The following is a 20577-nucleotide window of genomic DNA, read 5'->3' as shown; positions in this document are numbered from 1 at the left end:
GGTGGCGCAAGTGGTTAAGAGTCCGCCTGCCGATGCAGGGGATGCGGGTTCGTGCCCCGGTCTGGGAGGATCCCATATGCCGCGGAGCGGCTGGGCCCGTGAGCCATGGCCGCTGGGCCTGCGCATCCGGAGCCTGTGCTCCGCAACGGGAGAGGCCACAGCAGTGAGAGGCCCACATACCGCAAAAAGAAAAAAAAAAAAAAAAAAAAACTAAAAACAGAACTACCATAGGACCTAGTGATTCCACTTCTAGCTATTTACCTGAAGAAAACAGAAACACTCATTTGAAAAGATATATACACCCCTATGTTCATTGAAGCATTATCAATACAATAGACAAGATGTAGAAACAACTTAAGTGACCATTGATAGATGAATGGATAAAGATGCAGTGCGTGTATATATGTATGTGTGTGTATATATATATACGTATATAAGAGAATATTTCTCAGCCATAAAAAAGAATAAAATGTTGCTCTTTGTGACAACATGGATGGACCTGGAGTGCTTTACACCAAGTGAAATAAGTCAGACAGAGAAAATCAAATACTCTATGATTTCACTCATGTGGAATCTATAAAACAAAACAAATAAAACCAACATTCATAGAGAGAACAGAGTGCTGGTTGCTAGAGGGGAGGAAGGTGGGGGGATGGGTGAAAGAGGTGAAGATTAAGACGTACAAATTTTCAGTTACAAAATAAATAAGTCACAGGAATGTAATGTACAGCATAAGGCATATAGTAATAACACTGTAATAACTTAGCATGGTGACAGATGGTAATTGGATTTATATGGTGATCATTCATAACATATTAAAATATCAAATCACTATGTTGTACACCTGAAACTAATGTAAAGTCAATTATACTTCAATGAAAAAGAAAAAACAGTAACAATCAAAAGCTTGTTTATAAAACAGTGAAAAAAGTTTATACACAAATAAATGCAAAGACGCCCAGTGTTCATAGATGGGAAGATTTCATATTGTTCAAGTATCTATACTTACCAGTGCAATGTGCACTTTCAATGCTTCCCCCAAAATCCTAGTGACTTTTTTTTTATATAGATTTAGGGAAAAAATCTTGAAATTCAAAGAACCGCCAAACACCTAGTATAGCCAAAACAATTTTAAGAAATGAGAACAAAGTTGGAGATACTACACTTCCTGATTTAAAAGTATATCACAATATTAAGTACTCAGAATAGCATGATACTGGAATAAAGTGAGAGACGTAGACCAACAGAATAGAATAGAGAGCCTAGAGATAAACCCACATACACACACTCCACTGATCTTTGCCAAGGGTTCTGAAAGTAAGAATGGGGAAAAGATCATCTCTTCAACAAATAGTGTTGGGGAAACTAGACGTCCAGATACAAATTAATAAAATTGGACCCCTATCTTACATCATACACAAAGTTAAACTCAAAGTGAAGTCTTAAACGTTAAGACCTAAAACGGTGCAACTCCTAGAACAGAGAAAACACTTCTTGACATTGCTTTTGGCAATGATTTCTTAGATATGGTACTAAAAACATGAGAAACAAAAGTAAATACAGACATATGGAACTGCGTGAAACTAAAAATCTTCTGCAGAGCCAAAGGAAACAACAGAATGAAAAAGCTAAACTAAGGAATAGGAGATATTATTTGCTAAACCATGTATCTGATAAGGGGCTTTTTTTATACTGTAAGAGGTATAACTGCTTCATACTGTATTAGTTTCAGGTATACAACAATTCAGTATTTGTGTACATTGCAAAATGATTACCATGTTAAGTCTAGTTAACATCTGTCACCTAACATAGTTATAAATTTTTTTCTTGTGATGGGAACTTTTAACACGAGGTTAATATTCAATATCTGTGAGAAACTTGTAAAACTTAACAGCAATACAACCCAATTTTAAAATGGGCAAAGTACTTATCCATTCATTTCTCCAAAAACGACATAATGGCCAACAGGTATCTGAAAAGATACTCAACATCATTGGTCAACAGGGGATCACAAATCGAAACTAAAATGAGATATCACCTCACAACAGTTAGGATGGCTATCATCTAGTTTAGGGAAAGGAAAGTGCTGCAAGGATGTGGAGAAATTGTAACGCTTCTACACTGTTGGTGGGAATGTAAAATGGTACAGCCACTATGGAAAACTGAATGGAGGGTCCTGAACAAGCTAAATAGAGAGGAAAAAACTGTCTTCTAACCCCATTCTCCTTTTTAAAAATCTCCAAACTTACATAATTTTACTGGAAAGAATTTCAGCAATAGTATGTTTCTCATAAAAATTGTTCAAGAAAAATTACCCACCTCATTTTATAAAAATAACACAGCATTGCTATAGAACTCAAATAAGGACAGCACAAGAAATGAAAAGGGGCTTTTCCATGTATAAACACAGAGGAAAAATTCTAAATATCAAGTAGCTAAATCCAATAGTATAAAAAATTACATCAAGTAGTGTTTATCAAGGAATCAAAGATGGTTCAACATCAGTGAGTTTCAAGTTAGTTCATCCCATTCGACAAAATGAGAAAAAGTCACATGATGATCTTGCTAGATATAGAAAATCAAAATTTCAAAAAGCATACTTGTGATTCTATAAAAGAGATCAACTTTTTTGGAAAAGAGTTAAAGATTAGTTCAACTTGTTGAAGACTTTCTATCAAAATAACACCTACAACAAACAGACTCAAGTTAGATACAGTCCCTTTAAAGAAAATCCAGAAGAACATACTCCACTTTGCTCTTCTGCAACATGATACCAGAGGTCCTGGCCAAACCAACAATGAATAAATAAGGATTCAAAGGAAAAAGACAAATTTGTCATTATTTGCAAACAGTAAATCCAGAAGAACATACTCCACTTTGCTCTTCTGCAACATGATACCAGAGGTCCTGGCCAAACCAACAATGAATAAATAAGGATTCAAAGGAAAAAGACAAATTTGTCATTATTTGCAAACAGTATAATCATTTATGGGAAAACAGAATTCAAGAATAAACTTAAAACCAGAGTTCAATGAATCTGCCTATTATAAGTTCAATCCTCCAAAGAGGATGTGAGGGAACATAACAGCAAACGTAAGTTAGAAAGTACAAAATAAATTACAACAGCTAACACATAATCTAAGAAATTACTGATAAACAATATGTAACACAAAGTAAAAATCCTTCAAAAATTTAAAAGATCTAAACGAATGAGCCATACTGTGCTCATAAACGGGACAACTTACTAAAGACATCAATTTGATCCCTTAGCTTATAACTCCAAAACATTCCAATAAAGCTTCCATCTGGTGGGAATTTATCAGGTTTCAAATTTTTTATCAAAGTAATAAAGGTCAATAGTTTAATCAGTCACATGTTATGCCCTGCCTCAGACTCTTGGTCTCATACACCCTATGCCACTGAAGTGACTAACCACATGTGGGCCCACATGGTCCTACAGGCCACAAACCAGTCTCTGGTTTCTCCCTGTAGCTACCTCTGGACACAGTTACGGCACCCATGGTGTAAGTCATGGGATCTGACTTCCCTTGGGACTGAGTGGTACAAGAACATTCAGAGTGGTACAGAGTTCATTCTCTGTGGGAGAAACTTCAACCAAAAGTTGAAGTTTGGGTTGAAGAGATGGCCAATGAATTCTGTCCCTTAGCAGGAAAAAATAGTTTCTTATAAGCCTGTCTGGACATGTCCTGTGTAATAAAGTGACCAGCTGTGTTTGTGAAGCAGTGGCCAGACTGGTACACAGACTGGTACATACCTCACATCATTATTTAAGCCTTGCCTAAGGCTCTATGTGCTAGGGCACTTGTGCTAAAACAGGCAATTTTTGAAGTAATTAATGAATTCAAAACAATGGGGTAGTTTTCACGGAAACAAGTACATCAGTGAAAAACTCAGAAATAAATCTATATATATTGAAAATTGTCAATGTAACAGGCTGTTTCACAAATTAGAAAAGAATTGATGATTTAGTAAATGATGTTGGAAAAACTAGCTTTATAAAGATTAAAAAACTAGAATTATACTGCAGAATATTTTCTAATGCCATCCAAAAAGATTAAAGACTTAAGTGTGAACTGAAAAAACTAACACCAATAGACTATAACCACAACATAGGAACAAATTTAAGACCTTAAATGCACACAATTTGGCTGCATATAAATGAAGAACATTAAAGATAACATAAGCAGAGAAGTTATAGACTAAGGAAAAATATTTGTAATGTGTACAACTAAGAAAGGAATACATCCAGGATACAGAAGAAACTCCACCAAATAAAGAGGGAAGAAACTCAAGAAAATAGACAAACGATATTAATACACATTAATAAGATAAGCAACACAGAAATGTAAAAATATATGTAGAATGGTAGCAATAAAACTCAAATTAAAACAGAGATCAATATATAATATGCCTATTACATTGACAAAAATTAGAGGGGCTTCCCTGGTGGCGCAGTGGTTGAGAGTCCGCCTGCCGATGCAGGGGACATGGGTTCGTGCCCCGGTCCGGGAAGATCCCACATGCCGCGGAGCGGCTGGGCCCGTGAGCCACGGCCTCTGAGCCTGCACATCCAGAGCCTGTGCTCCGCAACGGGAGAGGCCGCAGCGGTGAGAGGCCCGCGTACCGCAAAAAAAAAAAAAAAAAAATCAAGTGATTAGTTTTTAAACTGTACCGTCAAAGCTTATCAATGTAAGGGAAGATTCAGAAAAAAAGCAAGTTTGTGAAGCAATAATTTATAAGGTTTTCTCCATATACATGAAGTAAATAAGAGACAAAGTACTGTTTTAGGCTATGGTTAAGAAACTTCTGAAGGTAAAAATATTCTCAAAGGAGATCCCAGCCACTGTCACAGAATCGTTTTTTCTATAGCACTTTCGAATTTCTCCAAAACAGAACGAGAACTCATCTGGTTACCTGAATATATATAAGTAGGATAACTGGAAGAAAAATAAAGGTAGAAGAGAGAAGGATACAATCTTGAGAAATACGACCAATAGAGAAAAGCATGACTTTGGGAAGTGTTTAATAAAGTCAAACATACTATCAAGTTGTGCATTTATTTTCTCAAAGTCTAAACCTATAGATCATGGTTTTATTTATGAGATGTGCAACTTGCTACCATAGTTTGTGCCTGACATCTGAGGGGCAAAAATAATGTTTTGCAGATATTTCCACTAATTCAACAAGTCGCTCATTTCCAACTCAAAGCTTTACCATAAGAGCCCTCTCATTTGTTTTTCACTCATTTTCTTCATAGTTTCTTCCATCTTTCACTTACTCATCCCACTCTACATATCTTTTCATTTCTATCCCTTTCTCAATTCTTCATTTATAAAAATGATTACTACCCTCCTCTCTTTCCTACTTCTCCTCTTCAAAACCCCATGTGATGTGAGGTTTCTTCTGAAACTCTATCCTGAGGCTCTTCCTCATCACCTCCAAATTCAATCCAGGCCCAACTAAACACAGAGAGGGAGGCAGAAGGAATGGGCAAGTACACTCTGTAAAAACAGCAATAAAACCTCCGAGAACTGTAATGCTTGTGGATACAAAGGAAAGACTCTTCATAAAGTTCAATGCTTTTGACTGGTTTCTTGTTAACTTGGCATTTAAAGCCCAATGTGTTAGCACTCAGTACAAGATACAAGTCCTATTTTATTCTAATGCATGTGGGGTGTGAGCAGGGTACGTATTACAAAAGGAAATTCCTATTATATTCCTTTAATTTTATAGTTGTATTCTTGGACCTAGAGACTTCAGTGACAGGAATCTTTAAGAATCAAAGGGCTGTTTTAGGCATGTTTTTGAAATGTGTTTTTTTTCCTTTCAGGTTAAACAGCCAGTTTTATTAAAATACTCTTAGTGGGGATTGAGAAAATTTAACACCTAAGTATTAATCTCTGCAGTGAAGTCTAGTATATCAAACCAAAAGGTACATAATTAACACTGAAGAGAACAATTCTGTCACTGGTTGAGTCCTGCTCTGTCTTCCATGCATGTGCATTTTCATGAAAATTTAACAAGTTATCTTATAATATTCTCATTGAGAACTTAAAAACTTGTGTTAGAAATGAGGCCAGGTCTCAATACAGTTTATAATACCATCTGTGCCCATCATACCAATTTTCCTCAAGAAATTGATTCATGTAATTTTAAAAGCTTTTTTACAAAATTTTTCTAAAACAGTATAGAACATGATTATGTATTTGAATATTCAATAAGAATCCTCTGGACCAATCTGGTGTTTTCCTCATGTTTCTATAGACTGAGTAATTTTCACTACTGAATTTGTTACTCTTTAATTTAGCCATCTTTTCCTTTAGCAGCTGCTTAATGTATCATTAAAAATTCAAGGAATGAAAGTTTTTCAAATCGTTTTTAAGCAACAAAACCAAGTATGTGCGAAAGTCCAAAACCAATCAAAACCAAATACTTAAGTATTTATATATTTTAAATGTGTATCACATCTGCAGATTTTTAATGACTTCAATTACTATCAACCCAGTCACGTCAGTATTCACATATCCAACTAGTTTTTCTGTTTTGTATGCGTACTCATACACACACGTGTACATGTAAGCATAAATACATATTATATATAGTTAACATAACGAGTTATATTAATATCATGAGCATTTTCATGCTCCATAAAGATTCCCCCAAAACAACTTTAAGTGACTTTTTTTTTTTAACATCTTTATCGGAGTATAACTGCTCTACAATGGTGCGCCAGCCTCCGCCCTATAACAAAGTGAATCAGTTACACATACACATATGTCCCCATATCTCTTCCCTCCTTTGTCTCACTCCCTCCCACCCTCCCTATCCCACCCCTCCAGGTGGTCACAAACCACCCAGCTGATCTCCCTGTGCTATGCGGCTGCTTCCCACTAGCTATCTATTTTACCTTTGGTAGTGTATATATATCCATGCCACTCTCTCACTTTGTCCCAGCTTACCCTTCTCCCTCCCCATATCCTCAAGTCCATGCTCTAGTAGGTCTGTGTCTTTATTCCCATCTTACCCCTAGGTTCTTCATGACCTTTTTTTTTTTCTTAGATTCCATATATATGTGTTAGTATACAGTATTTGTTTTTCTCTTTGACTTACTTTACTCTGTATGACAGACTCTAGGTCCATCCACCTCACTACAAATAACTCAATTTCATTTCTTTTTATGGCTGAGTAATATTCCATTGTATATATGTGCCACATCTTCTTTATCAATTCATTAAGTGACTTTTTAAATTCATTAAAACTAATCTCTAGAAATAGAGGCCGAATAGAATTTCTCACATTTACAAAAATGCTGCAAATCACTAGCTTTATACACAAATGTTTGCCTATACTTCTAATTTCTCAGATGAATTTCTTGAAGGTTTTAGAAAAAAATTCAGTATGTACATAACATATATATTACCCCATGCAAAGCTTTTTACATAATAACTGACCTAAGTGTTAACACATAAACATGTATCTACATATACCCATGTATGGATAAAATTCTTACATTTGAAAATGTTAAGAACATCATGTAAGCTATGAGCTCTTCCAGGTGCTAGAGATAAGATAAAATTCCTGCTGTAATGGAGCAGTCATGCAGGAAAGAGAAAAATCTACCAAAAACACATTAGTGATATTTAATGAAACTAAAAGCAGAATTAAGCAATACATGACAGAGAATATTTTGTTATATAAGTTATCAGTGGAAAGCTTCTCTGAGGAGGTGACATTTGCATAGGGACCTAAATGCAGAGTGGAAACAGTGTTAATATCTTGAAAAAGTGGCCCAAAAGAAGTACATTGGATATTTTTGATATTTATATGCACACACTTTGATGCTCATCCATTGAACAAATATGTACTTGGTACTAATAAAATATCAGGCAAGTTGCTAAGACAGGTACCATGCCTACTTTCACAGGGCTCATGGTCTAGCAGGGGAGTTGGACATTTCGTAAGTGATTTCCCAAGTAATTATTCCATTCTAATTTTGATGCTGGGCAGAAAAAACAGGGCACTAGGAAAATGTGTAGTGGGTTAGACTAACCTAGTGGGGATGAGGGTGGACAGTAAAGGCTTCCCTAAATGATAATTTACTTACTATCTAAAGGATATACAGCAAGATAGGAAGTAAAGTTCCAGAAAGGACCAAACTTGTATTTGAGGAAATAAAGTGAGCATAACTAGAGCACACAGAACAAGAGGACGAATGACATGAGACAAGAAATCGTGGGGGAAACAATCCAGCAGATTCATATACAGAATTGCAGCTTGACATCTATAACTTCCCAGCACCATTTGATGAGGAAAAGTCATCCATAACCTCAAACTCGGGAAAAACAACAAGAACAAAAACAAAAAAACAGGAAAAATCCACCTTTTTGGCCAGTCCATATGGCTTTGGATCAGATTAAGATGTGTTTCTTCTATGTATAATACAATCTCATATGATCTTACTTACAACTGCCCGATTTCTGCTCAACTCAGTAAATGATCAACTCTATTATGTATTTTCTATGTGAGTACCACAAAGCAAAGGTACACCCTTGATAAAATATAAAAAGTTCACATGTCAAGTCCACATTTCAAGGCCACATTAGTGATTGACCCATTTGATGGTTTTGCAGTTTTTTTGATCAAATATTTCAGTTTCCCATAAATGTCCAGAAAATAGCCCTGGAAAATAGGTATATTTTTTCTTTGGGATGATTTTGTGTATTTTTAGCTTAAGTGTAAGAATTTAAGAATAAAAGTCAGTATTTGCTATGGACTAGAGGTATCCCTTTCTATCCTAAAGCCTAGATACCTCCCCCCTCCCTGTGTCTCAGCTGATGATCTGCACCCCCTGTCACTGAGGAAATAAAAATCCGATAACAAACTCCAACAAATCTTCCCACTACATCTATTAATCTACATCTGTACCCAAATATGGCCTTTCCTTCTATCCCTGTGGATGAACTATTCATCCCCTCTCAATACAGTATGTCTTTTCCTTTCTACTAAATCACTCCATCATTATATCAATATGTTGTCATGCCATCCACCTTAATAAAAAAATTCTCAGTTTAGAACCCCCTTTGGCCACCCCATTTTTCTGCTCCATACGCATGGAAGTTCCTATAAAAAGCAGCCCTCCTATTCTCTAGTCAATCAATTGCAACCAGGTTTCCATAACTAACACCACCACCGCCACCCCGACACTGGCGATCTCACACTGCTAAGGCTTATTATGTATCCATCCTTTTTTTAAACCACTATGCAGCATTTAACAACTGCTCAATCACTCTTGAACCCCTTTCTTCACTAGGCTTCTGGGACATTACCCTCTTACTCTTTGGCCACTCCTCTTCTGAAAAATGCCCCTTCCCAAGATATCCATGTCCTAATGCCCAGAATCTGAATAAGTCATTTAGACGGCAAAGGGACTTTGAAGATAAGATTAGAGATTTTGAGATGGGGAGATTATCTGGGACTATCTAGATGGGTCTGATGTCATCACTAGGATTAGATGTGACATTGAAATCAAGAGCTTGTAATGGTATGAGGGATAGGCCAGAAGCCAAGGAATGCAGGTGGCCTCTAGAAACTGGAAAAGTCAAGGAAATAGTCTCCCCTGTAGTCTCAAGAAACACAGCCCTACCACCTTGATTTTAGATTTCTGATCTCTAGAATTTTAAAGTATTTTTTTAATTCTGTAAGTTTGTGGTAATTTGTTTCAACAGCAATAGGAAACTAATACATCTTCCCAAACTCAATCTTTGCCCCAGGGTTCAGCCTTTGTAGCTCTTACTTTCTCTGTACCTGTTTTTCTAGTTATGTCAGTTAACTCCAAGGCATTAAATGCCTGCATGATGGCAATTCTCAAGTGCCTATCATTATCTGGATCTTTCCACAGAATTCTAGTTCCATATAGTCAAAATTGTTAAGGGATACAGTTGAGTATGTCTAAAGGAAATCTCAAACTTAGTCTATCAGAACCAAACTTTTGATCTGATCACACAAAACCACCTCTTCCTCTTGCATTCTCCATCCCAATAAAGGGCAACTGCAATTGGGAGATCGGGATTAACATACATACACTATTGATACTATGTATAAAATAGATAACTAATAAGTACCTACTGTATAGCATAGGGAATTCTACTTAATGCTCTGTGTCGACCTAAATGGGAAGAAAATCCAAAAAAGAGGGGATATATGTATACTTATAGTTGATTCATTTTGCTGTACAGTAGAAACACATTTTAAAGCAACTATACTCCAACAAAAATTAATAAAAAAAGAAAAAAAAGGGGCAACTGCATTCTAGTTATTCAGAGCAAATTCTTGGACTCATGATTCTTCCCATTCTGATATCCCATACGTGACCAATTGGCTTATCCTCATTTTATTTTTAAATATCTTCAGAACAAACACTTCACACCAAATACTCTACTATCCAAATTGCCCTAATTGTCATCATCTTTGCCTTGATCATCACTATAGCTTACTTCTTTCCCTTACCTTCTGTAAGGTACCATCCCCACAACTAACAGGTGACCCCATAGAAGCGAGGTTTCACACAGCACCATCCAAAGTCTTCCCTTCTCATTCAGGGTAAAATCTAAAGCCCATAACATTGCCTTTAAGGCTCAACAAGATACTGGACCCAGGTACACCTCCTACTTCCCTCCCATGATGCCATTCTCTTCCAGCCTTTCTCCACCTTCTTAGGGTCTGCATCCTGTGCGTAAAATAATGTTCTGTCAGTTACCTGCATGACTTATTGCCTCACTTACTTCCTGATGTTGGTTTAAACTTTACCTTTTCACAGAGTACTTCTGACCGCTCTATAGAGAACAACTTCTCACCCTTGGAACTCCGTCCTATCTTGCTCTTCTCTATTCGTTAAAAGCAAACATATATATACACAAATCATATAGATGAGAGAAATCTTTTATACAAATTTCTTATGAACGCCTTTATGATCAAAAATAATTTTCATAAGAACTTGTATCAAAACCTCCAAAATGGCTTGAGAATTCCTCATCTGAACCACAGAACAGTTATTTTTGTGTGACTATGTTCTCATTCTCCCAAGAACACAACAGAAGAGAATTTATCACATACAACGGATACCTTAGGGTGTCGGTTCCCAAAATTCAGTGTCAGTCAGGATCACGTGGCCAGCTTGCTTGTTAAAACACAAATGGGTGGGCCTTATTCCCACAGTTTCTAAGTAACTAAGTCTGAGGTGGAGGCTCAGAATTTGCATTTTAACAAGTTCCAAAACATGCTTATGCTGCTGGTGTGGGAACCATAATTTGAGAACTATTACCTCAGTGCATTAGGGCTTAGTTCTCTACCCAAAACCGTTGAAACATGCTACTCGAATGTGAAGATCATATGGTTATATTAAATTTTCTAAGATAGAGCTATCATATTTATTCTTCTTAATGTAAATGCTTATATAAAGATGAACAAATTCTTTCATTAATCTTAAAAAATAATAGAAATATTTAGGAAGATTTAGGCTTTTTAGGATTATCGATAGGGTAATATTTGATTAATGATCAAATACAGGTAAATTTCTATATAACGAGTTTTAAGAAAACAAAACAAACCACTGACGACTATTCATACCATGAAAACTGATTACAATTTACATTCTCAATATTTAAAACAGTAACTGATAGTCAAGATTGATTCATTGTGATTAACTTTCTATCCAAAATGTGGTATTCTTTTATTATAAAAGTCAATATTTATGTTACCATTATCTCATATTCTTTAAATTCCATCTATCTATATTTACTGACTGTCTAACATCAGCCAAGCACTGCCTTAGTTGTTGTAAGTGATCTCATTTCATTGGGAAGTTTCTGACAAGCACAATACCTGATATTTAATAACTGTTTAATAAATAAACACAGAAATGAATAGCAGTAAAATTTACAGGTACAAAAATGTTTACAAAACATGAAAACAAAGACAATCCACTATAATCTAAACATGAATGATTTGATATTTTGAAATCACTCACCTTTAAAATTTTAACAAAATATCTATACAGCTGTGCAAAATGTTTACTACATTAGGCCTGAGATTGCAGGCCTGAGCAGTAGACCTGCTCACCAGGTGGGCCCTCGGCCGGTGCCTGGGAACTTGGCTCTTGGAGTGTTTCCAGTGAACAGTTAACAGGTAAGAGTGGCTCACTGAGCCTAGATGTTCACATAAACAATATGGTTTACAATATGGTTTATGTTGAACACCGGCTTTTCTCCTGGGAGTCTGAAGTTTGTGTGCAAGGCAGAGGATATCTATGTGACCAACACAATACCTTAGACATCAAATCTCTAATGGGCTTCCCTGAAAAGAAACATCACACCCAAGCTACTGCCTTTTTACTGCTGGACGGAAGGCGTACTTTGTGCGACACTGAAGGACACAGATCATGAGGAAGATTACACATTGATTCCTCCAGACTATGCCTGGGTCTTTTTCTCTTATCATCCAACTTCACTCTAATCAATTTTAGCCTTGAGTCCAACTATGTACTCAGTTCCATGAGTTCTTCTAGCTAATCTCTAAATATGGGGGCTGTTCTTAGAGATCCTCAACACAGCAGACTGTCAAAAAGCCAAGATTCTTACCTGCTGATACGCTTCATAAATCACATCAAATAGAAAGGCCTGTGGCATTTCACTTGCCCTGTGTCTCGCACGTTCCAGTGAGTGGTCTAAGCAGCCATCTACAGATGGACTGATGACAGTAGATACAAGAGGTCGGATTGCTCCTGCAGCCTAAAGGATAAACAGAGAGGCAAATGACACAATTATTTCAGTTAGAAAATATCTGAAAGTCAAATTCTGAACTCTGTATCTTTATTTTGAAACAGATCTTACACCTTCAACAAGCTACCTCAAGAACATATTTAAACAAGTCTTAATTTCTTTCATAAATCAAATCATTTCCAGTCAAAAACCAATCTCATACTACTACAGTTCCATATATTAGAGACAGAAATAATTTTTCATTATGGATCCAAAATCCTCTTCATCACAGGCCATTGAAGTCAAATACGAAAAAAGGATGCTAAGATACAATTGAGTATTCCCTGAAGATGGGAAGAAGGAGACTATTGCCAAAGAACTGAAACGGATTATACGTGAATATTTACTTGTTAGTGTGCCTTCAAGTATTTAATTTACACATTACATCATTAAGGAACAAGACATATTCCCTAAGATCCCCAAAATGAGCTCAGCCACCAGCCAAGTGACGATGAATATATGTCTTGCTCTAACTCCTGCAAAAAAACAGCTCCATTCAAACATAGCATCAATGCAACGCTCCCTGAGGCTAATATCCATTGATTTCAATTGCTCTCATGAAAGCTGTCTCATTTATAGATGCATCTAAACTTTAAAAAGACACCTTATCTGACAGCTTTTCCCTTTACCTTTAATAAGTTTCACTGTAATATAGTCTTGAAGGTCATTACCAGACAGCTACCTTGGTGAACTAGCCTTAAAATAAACTTCCTAGGGTAGGCCTTAACCCAGCTGTCTTATATTGACTATAAAATGTCCTATCTTTCATGTAATTGCAGCATATAACATTAATACCTAAGAACAAATTTGGTCTCAAGGAGACCAACATCTGAGAAGGACAGTCCATAAACTAGTTTACAAAAGCCAAGGGACTGGCTGAAAATCAAAGCTAATGTGAGAGCCAAGTAGACTGTACAAATTGTGTGGCCATTTCCAGTGACTCAAGCAGAGATTTGGAGCCTAGGCACAATAGCAAAAGTGAAGAGACAGCCAGGGGTGATAGGGAAGGAGTAAAGTCCAAGTAGGTGAAAGGTAGATAAAGAGCAAGCCCGTGGGCTTCCCTGGTGGCGCAGTGGTTGAGAGTCCCCCTGCCGATGCAGGGGACACGGGTTCATGCCCCGGTCCGGGAGGATCCCGCATGCCGCAGAGCGGCTGGGCCCATGAGCCATGGCTGCTGAGCCTGCGCGTCCGGAGCCTGTGCTCCTCAACGGGAGAGGCAACAGCAGTGAGAGGCCCGCGTACCGCAAAAAAAAAAAAAAAAAAAAAAAAGAGCAAGCCCGTATGGTAGTTCTAGTTTTAGTTTTTTAAGGAACCCCCATACTGTTCATAGTGGCTATACCAGTTTACATTACCACCAACAGTACAGGAGGGTTCTCTTTTCTCCGCACCCTCTCCAGCATTTATTGTTTGGAGAGAGAGAGAGGGAGAGAGAGAGAGGGGGGGGAGAGGGGGAGAGGGGGAGAGGGGGGAGAGGGGGAGAGGGGGAGAGGGGGAGAGGGGGAGAGGGGGAGGAGAGAGAGAGAGAGAGAGAGAGAGAGAGAGAGAGAGTGTGTGTGTGTGTGTGTGTGTGTGTGTGTCGCAGGCCTCTCACTGTTGTGGCCTCTCCCACTGCGGCGGAGCACAGGCTCCGGACGTGCAGGCTCAGCAGCCACGGCTCACGGGCGTAGCCGCTCCGCGGCATGTGGGATCTTCCCAGACCGGGGCACAAACCCGTGTCCCCTGCACTGGCAGGCAGATTCTTTTTTTTTTTTTTTTTTTTTTTTTTGCGGTATGCGGGCCTCTCACTGTTGTGGCCTCCCCCGCTGCGGAGCACAGGCTCCGGACGCGGCTCCGGACGCGCAGGCTCAGCGGCCATGGCTCACGGGCCCAGCCGCTCCGCGGCACATGGGATCCTCCCAGACCGGGGCACGAACCCGTATCCCCTGCATCGGCAGGCGGACTCTCAACCACCTGCGCCACCAGGGAGGCCCGGCAGGCAGATTCTTAACCACTGCACCACCAGGGAAGCCCTGTTTGTAGATTTTTGTTTGTTTGTTTGTTTTTTTTTGGGGGGGGGGGTTTGCGGTACGCGGGCCTCTCACTGCTGTGGCCTCTCCCGTTGCGGAGCACAGGCTCTGGACGCGCAGGCTCAGCGGCCATGGCTCACGGGCCCAGCCGCTCCGCGGCATGTGGGATCCTCCCGGACCGGGGCACGAACCCGTGTCCCCTGCATCGGCAGGCGGACTCTCAACCACTGCACCACCAAGGAAGCCCTGTAGATTTTTTGATAATGGCCATTCTAACCAGTGTGAGGTGATACCTCATTATGGTTTTTATTTGCATTTCTCTAATGATTAGTGATGTTGAGCATTTTTCATGTGCCTTTTGGCCATCTGTATGTCTTCTCTGGAGAAATGTCTATTTGTTTTTTTGATACTGAGCTGCATGAGTAGTATATTTTGGAGATTAATCCTTTGTCAGTTGCTTCATTTGCAAATATTTTCTCCCATTTTGAGGGTTGTCTTTTCGTCTTGTTTATGGTTTCCTTTGCTGTGCAAAAGCTTTTAAATTTCATTAGGTCCCATTTGTTTTTGTTTTTATTTCCATTTCTCTAGGAGGTGGGCCAAAAAGGATCTTGCTGTGATTTAGGTCATAGAGTGTTCTGCCTATGTTTTCCTCAAAGAGTTTTTACAGTTGCTGGCCTTACATTTAGGTCTTTAATCCATTTTGAATTTATTTTTGTGTATGGTGTTACAGAGTGTTCAAATTTCATTCTTTTACATGTAGCTGTCCAGTTTTCCCAGCACCACTTATTGAAGAGACTGTCTTTTCTCCATTGTTTATCCTTGCTTCCTTTGTCATTGATTAGGTGATCCAGCAATCCCGCTCCTGGGCATATATCCAGAGAAAACGATAATTCAAAAAGATACATGCACCCCAATGTTTATTGTAGCACTATTTACAATAGCCAGGACATGGAAGCAACCTAAATGTCCATCAACAGAGGAATGGATAAAGAAGATGTGGCACATATATACAATGGAATATTACTCAGCCATAACAAAGAATGAAATAATGCCATTTGCAGCAACATGAATGGACCCAGAGATTGTCATACTGAGTGAAGTTAAGTCAGACAGAGAAAGACAAATATCAGATGGTATCACTTATATGTGGAATCTAAAAATAAGGGTACAAGTGAACTTATCTACAAAACAGAAATAGAGTTACAGATGTAGAAAACAAACCTATGGTTACCAGGGGGTAAGCAGGGGAGGGATAAATTGGGAGGTTGGGATTAACATATACACATTACTGTATATAAAATAGATAACTAGTAAGGACATACTGTAGAGCACAGGGAACTCTACTCAATACTCAATACTCTGTAATGGCCGATATGGGAAAAGAATCTAAAAAAGAGTGGATATATGTATATGTATAACTGATTCACTTTGCTGTACACCTGAAACTAACACAACATTGTAAATCAACTATACTCCAATTTAAAAAAAAAAAGAGCAAGCCCGACTTGTCAAGCCTAGCACCTATCAGCAGAGGTTAGAAGACAGGAAAGGAACACACATGCACACACGTCATAGTGCTTTTTAAGGAAAAAAATATAGTTCTATTACTTATAGTTAATTAACTACTTACAGTTAATTCCATGCCAGACAATGACATAAAAATTTAAAAGAACATGAGACATATAAAATGTCTCCATAAATAGCTGTGCAGACTCTCTGCAACTAGAGAAAAGCATTTTTAAAAAACAACCATTTAAAGCCTTTGAAAATTGTCCTAAGGGCATTCAATAAATTAACATTTAAAAAATCTCTTAAACCTTGGAAAGAACATAGTCTGTGGTACTGGAACCGTCATCTGTTTTTTTTCCTTCATTCCACAACACCCAGCTCAATGTGACTTAAGTTCCACTCAGAGTAGTTATGGCCAAAAAGAAAGGGTTCCCTCTCCCACCAGCTCCCAGTGGGAGGGGCAGAGTGCCAGCATTTCCCATACCACTCAATTCCATGTCACAAAGGCTCAGTTACCAGCAAGTATGGCCAAGAGGTTGTAGACTCCCTTCACCCACATAGCCTCCACCCAATAGAGTGGAAGACCCGCCCCAGGCATGGTAGGTAGAGAATACTGGGGCCCTGATCACGCTTGGCCCAGTCACACACAGGGCAGAGGTTCTGTGCCAGGAGAGGCAAAAAGAAGATGAGTCTAATGCCTCCAGGCAGCACCCTGCTCACGAAGTAGTGGTATCACTCAAACAACATGCCCACCTATAGCTCCAAAGCAGTGGCATGATGATTTTTCACAGGGAGAAAGACAGGCTCTAAGAAGAGACAGCTACTAAGCTCTCCCCAAGGGAACTTGCTTAACTGGAAGTGTGAGGAAGTTTAAGGGTAAGCACACTCTCAAAAGAAACAGAGATCATGGTAAGCCATTAAGAGGAAGGTGAGAGCTTCATGAGAGCAAAAAACTGAACCATAGGGAAGCTAGTTTAACAGAGACAACCAGAACAAGAGACAGCTAACAAGAATCACCCATCCACCCACCCCCAGAATCAGAGCAAACCTCCAATACTGGCTTTACAAACTACCCCTGGCTAAGGGACCAGAATTTACTTGGATCAAACTGTAGGGTACTTTATTTGGCATTGTTCCGAAAAAAGAGCAGTCAGCAGGCAATAAATGGAGCTTATCAGTTGGGTGTCAAAGGCAGACAGTATAACAGAAAGCAGGGAAATACAGATGAAGCGAACCCTGCTAAAACAACTGTCATTCTGTGGTGACTGAACACTTGTCTAGAATTGCACCCTCTGAAGTGACTTCAGAGGTTTTGCCCTGTACAGGAATAAGACTGTGACTTTGCTGTTCTATTTCAGTAGCCAAGAAAATAATAAGCCTTGGGGAGGTACTTGGAACTGACAAAATACATTATCCAAAACATGCATTTTTCAACAACAACCAAAAAATGGAAAGACATGCATCCAAACAGGAAGGTGTGATCTATACAAAGAAAAAAAAAAAAAGCAAGCAACAGCAACTGCCTGTGAGAGGGCCCAAGTGTCACACTTAACAGGTAAGACTTCAAATCAGGTATTATAAACATGTTCAAAGAACAAAAGGATATCATGCATAAAGAAATAAAGTATGATGACCATTAGTATTATCAATATTAGGAATACATATTTTTAAAAAATGAGTAGCAATTTTAGAATTGCAAAATAGCTAAAATGAAAAATTCACTAGAGGGGTTCTACAATAGATTTGAACAGAAGAATAACTGAACTTAAAGTCAGATCAATAGATTACACAAAGAAAAATGAACAGATTCACAGAGAAATGTAGGACATCATTACAGACATTTTTGTAATAGGAGTATCAGAGGGAAAATGAAGGCAAGAAAGGAGCAGAAAAAATATTCAAAAAATTATGACTGAAAATTTCCCAAGAAAAGCAATCTGCACACTCAAGGAGCTCAGTATACTCCAAGCAGAATACACACAAAGAAATTCATATCCAGACACATCATAGTAAAAATGCAAAAGCTAAAATCACAGGAAAAAAACTTGAAAGCAGCCAAGGAAAAATGTTTTTTCATTAACAAGGGAACACCAATAAGATTAACAACTGATTCTAATCAGAAACAATGGAAGCCAGAAGACAAGTGGGTGATATGGTAACTGCTCAAAATAAAAACTTGTTAAAGGTTAAGTCCAGCAAAATGAGCATTTACAAAGATCAGATCAAAATAAAGATTCTGAGCTAACAAGCAGAATTTGTGGCTAGCTGATTCACCCTATGAACACTGAAAATCTTTAAGCTCAAAGAAAGCAACCCTAGACAATAATTCAAATCCACATGAAAAAAGAACATGAATCATTTAAAAAAAATTAAAAAGTTATAAATGCCTTTTTCTCCTCTCTTATGTTAAGAGGTTTAAAAAGGAATGTATAAAATAAATATATAAGTTAACTGATCAACCTATAATATTGAAATATATATTTGACAAAAACAGCATATTGTGACAAGGAAAAGATGAGTAAAGGTGTATCACTGGAAGAAACTAACAGGTGATAACTTGAATCTACAGTAACAAATGAAAACTGAAAATGGAAAACAAAAAAGTTAATATGACATTCCATATAAATACAGCTCACCTTTCTTCTCAACTTCTATAACTGGTGTAAAATAAGATGAAGTGATAACAACAATGGATTATTGGGCTTCTAACATACAGGCACCTAACACTAATAGCACAAAAAGGCAGAAAAGGGAATAGACCTATTTAAGAGTAACATTTCTGTACCTCCCTAGATTTTAGTTAGCATATATCTGAATTATGTTAAGAGGTATACTGTAAGCCCTAGAGTAGCCACTAAGAAAATAAAAAGTTAAAGTGAGAAAATAAACAAATTAATGTTCCATAGAAAATATTCATTTGATATGAAAGTAAGCAGTAATGAGAAAAGAGACACACATGAAACAGAAAATAAAGTGGCCAATGTATATCAATAACATTAATTTTCAGCGGATTAAACAATCCAAACTCACATTGTCAAATTGGATTAAAAACCCAACTGTATGCTGTCTACAGGAGACACACATTTGAGACTCAAAGATCCAAATATACTGAATACAGAAGGATGAAAAAGGATACGTATCAAGCTAACAGCAACCTGTAAGAAAGCTGGAGTAGCTATACCAGAAAAAATCCAAAACTGTTAAAGATAAAGCCATCTTATAATTTAAAAAAGGTCAATTCAACAAGATATAAAAATTTATCTAACAGATCCCCAAGTACATGAAGCAAAAATTGGTACAATTTAAAGGAGAAATAAATAATCCAGCAGTTGGAGATATCAACACCCCACTTTCAATAATGAGTAGAACAACTAGGCAGAAGATGACCATGGAAATAAGACTTGAAAAGCACTATAAAACAACTATATCTAACATATCTATTGAATACTCCACCAACAAAAGTCTATGTTCTCCTCAAGTACACATGGAGAGTTCTCCAGATCAGACCATATGTTTGGCCATAAAACAAGACACAATAAATTTTAAAGAATTAAAGTCATACTAAGTGTGTTCTCTGATCTTAAGAGTGAAATTAGAAAACAGTGGTGCAGCCACTATGGATAACAGTATGGAGGTTCCTCAGAAAGTTAAAGATAGAGCTACAAAATGATGCAGAGTTTCTACTTCTGGTTATTTATCTGAAGCAAACAAAAACACGAACTCAAAGATACCCACCCCCATATTCACTGCAGCATTATTTACAATAGCCAAGACATGGAAACCTAAATGGCCATCTTCAGGACATGTGAGACCTCAAGGTCATTATGCTAAGTGAAATTAATCAGAAAGAAAATACTGTATGATCCCACTTACGTGGAACTTAAACAAAACAAAGGACAGAAATTGCTCATAGATACAGAGAACAGCTTGGTGGGGGAACGTGGGTAAAATGTGTGAAGGAAGTTAAAAGGTACAAACTTCCAGTTATGAAATACGTCATGGGGATATAATATAGTTAATACTATATTGCATATTTGAAAGTTGCTGAGAGACTAGATCTTAAGTCTCTTCAGAAGAAATTCTGTAACTATTTATGGTGACAGATACAGACTTATTGTGGTAATTTCTCAATATATACAAATGTTGAAACATGTTGTACACCTGAATCCAGTATGTTGTATGTCAATTATACCTCAAAAAATGTTTTAGAGAAACAAAAAGAAATG

General features: G+C 37.7%; 1 protein-coding gene across 2 annotated transcripts in view; it reads right to left on the bottom strand.

Moving 5' to 3' along the window:
* CRPPA (CDP-L-ribitol pyrophosphorylase A) overlaps window positions 1–20577 on the bottom strand; it is a 310026-nt gene that overhangs the window by 262536 nt on the left and 26913 nt on the right. For both annotated transcript variants that reach the window (XM_060108033.1, XM_060108032.1), the window contains exon 3: window positions 12657–12806. In XM_060108033.1, coding sequence (XP_059964016.1) covers window positions 12657–12806 — 150 coding nt within the window. The remainder of the gene's footprint in view (window positions 1–12656; window positions 12807–20577) is intronic.

The sequence above is a fragment of the Mesoplodon densirostris genome, chromosome 9 (assembly GCF_025265405.1).
Source record: "Mesoplodon densirostris isolate mMesDen1 chromosome 9, mMesDen1 primary haplotype, whole genome shotgun sequence".
NCBI lineage: Eukaryota > Metazoa > Chordata > Mammalia > Artiodactyla > Ziphiidae > Mesoplodon > Mesoplodon densirostris.
The sequence above is the reverse complement of the archived record's forward strand: the minus strand, read 5'-3'. Positions and strand labels throughout refer to the sequence as shown.